This window comes from Arachis duranensis, unplaced genomic scaffold (assembly GCF_000817695.3).
Source record: "Arachis duranensis cultivar V14167 unplaced genomic scaffold, aradu.V14167.gnm2.J7QH unplaced_Scaffold_36105, whole genome shotgun sequence".
In the NCBI taxonomy this organism is placed as follows: domain Eukaryota; kingdom Viridiplantae; phylum Streptophyta; class Magnoliopsida; order Fabales; family Fabaceae; genus Arachis; species Arachis duranensis.
The window spans coordinates 91,632-97,208 of NW_026264913.1; the positions used below are offsets into that span (position 1 = coordinate 91,632).

The window sequence follows — 5,577 nt, forward strand, 5'->3', positions numbered from 1 at the left end:
AATTGGATGAGATCGGTCGAGTGTTCTCTGGTTTTTGAGTAGAAAACGGTAAATTTCCCCTCATTAGAAAGGGGTAGAGGGTGTTGTTCAGGTCGATCTGAAGGCGCAGAAATAGCTAGAACTGAATGCGGAAAGTATGGAAAAACATCTCGTAATGTATTTAACCAGAAAATCGATTATGCTTCCGCGGAAGTATCTACTCGTTACGGAATCTCAGGTGTCAAAGTGTGGATTTCATATAGTAAAAAAAAAAAGGGACGTGCTATATCCGAAACGTACGAAATTTAGTAAATATCGTAAAGGCAGATGTAGTAGGGGTTGCGAACCAGACGGAACAAAACTAGGTTTTGGAAGATATGGCACTCAAAGTTGTAGAGCTGGTCGTCTTTCATATCGAGCCATTGAAGCAGCGCGTCGGGCTATAATCGGACACTTCCATCGTGCTATGAGCGGACAATTCCGAAAAAATGGTAAGATATGGGTAAGAGTTTTCGCGGATATCCCTATTACCGGGAAACCTACAGAAGTCAGAATGGGAAGAGGAAAGGGAAATCCTACGGGTTGGATTGCTCGTGTGTCCACGGGACAAGTCCTATTTGAAATGGATGGTGTGAATTTTGCAAATGCTCGACAAGCCGCTACATTAGCGGCGCATAAACCATGTTCGTCAACCAAGTTTGTTAAGTGGTCGTAACGTAATTGGTTAGTGGGGAAAAACCGGGCCGGGATTCAAAAGAATTAGGCGAAGGGTGGGGGGTCGGGCCCTCTCCTTTGCATTATGTCAGTTGGGCCTCCCCGGGTGTTTTTCCTTCCTTATTTGTTTAGGATTATTGTTCCTTATTACCGAAGGAGCCTCTGTGGTTCCTTGGATGGCAACTGGGACAAATTCAGGGAACAGTGGCTCGGAGAGTTGGCTAAAATACCTTAACCGGTCACCATCAGGTGAGGGTACGGAAAATAGCGAAGCCGAGCCCGCTTCAAGAAACCCGGAGGCACGAGACAGTGATCCCAGGGAAGAAATAGGGCCTTCCTCGGTAAGGCAGCGAGTGGATTCGGCGAACGCTGCCGGAGCAGGGGAGAATGTGGTGGGCCCATCACACATCACAACAGGCTCCCAATCCCCCCATGGGGGTGCCGGAAGCCCCTGATCCGATGTGGTTGAAAAACCGCATTGAAAAAGTTTTCTTTATAATAAAAGGTAGGAAACCAAGGAAGGACATGCTCCAGAAGCTTTTTGACGATCTTAGACTGGAAACGGCTTCTCCGCTCAAACTGCAGCAAATCTTAAGAATTCTCGAACAAATGAAATGGAATTCTAGCCTTAAAGGTCGAGATTTCAGACTCGATCTGGAATTAGGTCACCGCGTCCACGATTGGGAAAGGGAGCAAAGGCACTTCCCAAACCCCGTGGACGACGTACCATGATACTTTCTGTTTTTAACAGTTTACGGGTGGCACTCAGAAAACCGGGGTGCCGCCCTAATGACCGATTGGGAGGGACCGCCGCATTCGGTCATTAGGGCGGGCAGACCTCGAATCGTTGGATCCGGTAGGTAAAAAAAAGGGTAGCCCCAGCTTGGGGCTGGATTGAATCCGAAGTTTAGGTTTAGAGTTGGATTAGCCAAGGGGTAAGAATTCAATGCTTGGCTTATGGCCTGGATGCTTTAGAGCAGACAGAGTTGGATTAGAACGTTTTCATGGTGCGCTCATTTCGAATTGTATTTCTCTTTGACCGAGTTAAGTAAATTCCGTTTGTGTGGCACGAGAGATGTAAAAGTAAATTGAGTATCGAGGATATGCGGATGATTTATACTATACGAAATTCCTAAGGCACCAAGGGCTATTCAATAAGGGCAACGAAGCAGTGTAGCTCTTATTTGGTGAATCCCTGTGTAGCTAGTAGATCGGGGAAAGAAAGAACTTAACCACTGCGTTGTAGGGGAACAATACCCAGTGGTGGGGTAGCTACTATTGGGTGAATACCTCCATCTGTTCATCCCGGCAGTTTCTGGTTCTAATTCCTGTATTTCATTCCGGTAGGTAAGGGAAACCTGTGGTAGCGAGACGGTTTCGGCAACAAACTCCTATCAGTCCCTCTTTCGGTTGTTAGCAGCCTCGGCTATCATGGAAATTTTTTGTATTGGCTGTTGATGGGAAAATACTTATTGTCCTGGAGGATAGACGAGCAGGTAATAGCAGTTTGACTGGGAATATTCCTTGCTTACCGGCTGTTGGATGGAGGGAGTTGATGGCATTCTTCCTGGGTTAGTGGATTTAGGAGCTATTTATCCTAATCCTACACTGCTTTGTTGGATTCCGACGGCTATTAATCCGCCTTTGTGGCTCTTTGGTAATGGAAAAACATCCTTCCCAACTTGCCTTTGTTTAGTATTAGTACCCCTAGGTACTTCAAAAATGAAAGGGGTCTTCCTCCTCAAGTCGGTTATCCGTATCGGTGAAATGACTATATCCTTAACACATACACTTCGGTAGAGTTTCCCAACGCGAAATAGGCTAGCGCGGATCCCTCTCTCCTGTTAAGTACCTACCCGTGAGATTAGAGCAGATTCGCTTGTCGTTGTATTGTGTCACATCGACTGCACTTTATTAATCCGCTATCGGTTGAATCTCATATCAACAGATTCTGAAAGAACTTGTTGAAAAGGAGGAATCCCAACGTTGAGTCAGAGCTAGAGTTAAAAACAAATCCCTTTTCAACCTTACGGACTTCTTTTCTTGTGCGCGAACGATCAAAGAAAGTCCTATCTAATGATGCAACAGCATCCAAGGAAGAAAGAAGCAAGGCAAGTGAACTTGAAGCAAGAACTCTTAGGCAAGCAAGGAGGGGCGTTGCGGTAAGATCAATGTATAGTATAGCATCAGTGTTATCTTTCTTCAAAGCTCTATCCACTTTGTCACATCATGGATTGCTTTGGCTATTATAGGATACACCTTTTATTATATCCTTTCAGTTTATGGCGCGACATTTCCTACATCTCAAAATGACTGGATATTGGACTTCCCACCAAGATCTAGACTCCAATCCAATCCGAATTGACTCGTCACGGAAGTTGCCTTGCTTTTTCTTTCTCTAGCTCTAGATCTAGGGATTAGCAGGTTGGCTTAATCTAAACTTACTTACTATAAGAAGATCGCTTCAGAGGTCTTTGTAAGTGTTAGAGGTGATTGGTTTTTTTACGATATGGCTCGCTTTTGGGAGGTAGACTTGGGCAGCAAGCTATCTGTTACCGGAAAGCAAAAGTAGCTCGAGCCAAAGGCAGCTTTTTGACGATCTTAGACTGGAAACGGCTTCTCCGCTCAAACTGCAGCAAATCTTAAGAATTCTCGAACAAATGAAATGGAATTCTAGCCTTAAAGGTCGAGATTTCAGACTCGATCTGGAATTAGGTCACCGCGTCCACGATTGGGAAAGGGAGCAAAGGCACTTCCCAAACCCCGTGGACGACGTACCATGATACTTTCTGTTTTTAACAGTTTACGGGTGGCACTCAGAAAACCGGGGTGCCGCCCTAATGACCGATTGGGAGGGACCGCCGCATTCGGTCATTAGGGCGGGCAGACCTCGAATCGTTGGATCCGGTAGGTAAAAAAAAGGGTAGCCCCAGCTTGGGGCTGGATTGAATCCGAAGTTTAGGTTTAGAGTTGGATTAGCCAAGGGGTAAGAATTCAATGCTTGGCTTATGGCCTGGATGCTTTAGAGCAGACAGAGTTGGATTAGAACGTTTTCATGGTGCGCTCATTTCGAATTGTATTTCTCTTTGACCGAGTTAAGTAAATTCCGTTTGTGTGGCACGAGAGATGTAAAAGTAAATTGAGTATCGAGGATATGCGGATGATTTATACTATACGAAATTCCTAAGGCACCAAGGGCTATTCAATAAGGGCAACGAAGCAGTGTAGCTCTTATTTGGTGAATCCCTGTGTAGCTAGTAGATCGGGGAAAGAAAGAACTTAACCACTGCGTTGTAGGGGAACAATACCCAGTGGTGGGGTAGCTACTATTGGGTGAATACCTCCATCTGTTCATCCCGGCAGTTTCTGGTTCTAATTCCTGTATTTCATTCCGGTAGGTAAGGGAAACCTGTGGTAGCGAGACGGTTTCGGCAACAAACTCCTATCAGTCCCTCTTTCGGTTGTTAGCAGCCTCGGCTATCATGGAAATTTTTTGTATTGGCTGTTGATGGGAAAATACTTATTGTCCTGGAGGATAGACGAGCAGGTAATAGCAGTTTGACTGGGAATATTCCTTGCTTACCGGCTGTTGGATGGAGGGAGTTGATGGCATTCTTCCTGGGTTAGTGGATTTAGGAGCTATTTATCCTAATCCTACACTGCTTTGTTGGATTCCGACGGCTATTAATCCGCCTTTGTGGCTCTTTGGTAATGGAAAAACATCCTTCCCAACTTGCCTTTGTTTAGTATTAGTACCCCTAGGTACTTCAAAAATGAAAGGGGTCTTCCTCCTCAAGTCGGTTATCCGTATCGGTGAAATGACTATATCCTTAACACATACACTTCGGTAGAGTTTCCCAACGCGAAATAGGCTAGCGCGGATCCCTCTCTCCTGTTAAGTACCTACCCGTGAGATTAGAGCAGATTCGCTTGTCGTTGTATTGTGTCACATCGACTGCACTTTATTAATCCGCTATCGGTTGAATCTCATATCAACAGATTCTGAAAGAACTTGTTGAAAAGGAGGAATCCCAACGTTGAGTCAGAGCTAGAGTTAAAAACAAATCCCTTTTCAACCTTACGGACTTCTTTTCTTGTGCGCGAACGATCAAAGAAAGTCCTATCTAATGATGCAACAGCATCCAAGGAAGAAAGAAGCAAGGCAAGTGAACTTGAAGCAAGAACTCTTAGGCAAGCAAGGAGGGGCGTTGCGGTAAGATCAATGTATAGTATAGCATCAGTGTTATCTTTCTTCAAAGCTCTATCCACTTTGTCACATCATGGATTGCTTTGGCTATTATAGGATACACCTTTTATTATATCCTTTCAGTTTATGGCGCGACATTTCCTACATCTCAAAATGACTGGATATTGGACTTCCCACCAAGATCTAGACTCCAATCCAATCCGAATTGACTCGTCACGGAAGTTGCCTTGCTTTTTCTTTCTCTAGCTCTAGATCTAGGGATTAGCAGGTTGGCTTAATCTAAACTTACTTACTATAAGAAGATCGCTTCAGAGGTCTTTGTAAGTGTTAGAGGTGATTGGTTTTTTTACGATATGGCTCGCTTTTGGGAGGTAGACTTGGGCAGCAAGCTATCTGTTACCGGAAAGCAAAAGTAGCTCGAGCCAAAGGCGACTGCGAGGCCCCCCGCTAAGCGGGGGGGAGGGGGAAAGTGGGTTTAGAGGGCTCCCCCACCATTAGGAATCTTGCCTTACAGAAGGTTAATGAGGGCACGTAACGATGCGCCGGGAAGGTATAGAGTCGCCCCCAAGATGAAAGGGAGATTGGTGCCGGTTACGCTTTTAGTGAGGAGACAGGAGCTCTAGAGCTTAGAGATGTCCCCTAGGCCAGACAGAGGTCTAGGGGGAGTCCGGAAAGAG

At 45.4% G+C, this 5,577-nt stretch overlaps 1 protein-coding gene across 1 annotated transcript; it reads left to right on the forward strand.

Annotated features, from left to right (window-relative positions):
* Positions 1 to 70: 70 nt before the first annotated feature.
* Positions 71 to 824, forward strand: LOC127744480 (60S ribosomal protein L16, mitochondrial). The gene has a single exon (XM_052256609.1). The coding sequence runs from the start codon at positions 137 to 139 to the stop codon at positions 692 to 694; it is 558 nt and encodes a 185-aa protein (XP_052112569.1). The 5' UTR covers positions 71 to 136; the 3' UTR covers positions 695 to 824.
* The last annotated feature ends 4,753 nt before the right edge of the window (positions 825 to 5,577 follow it).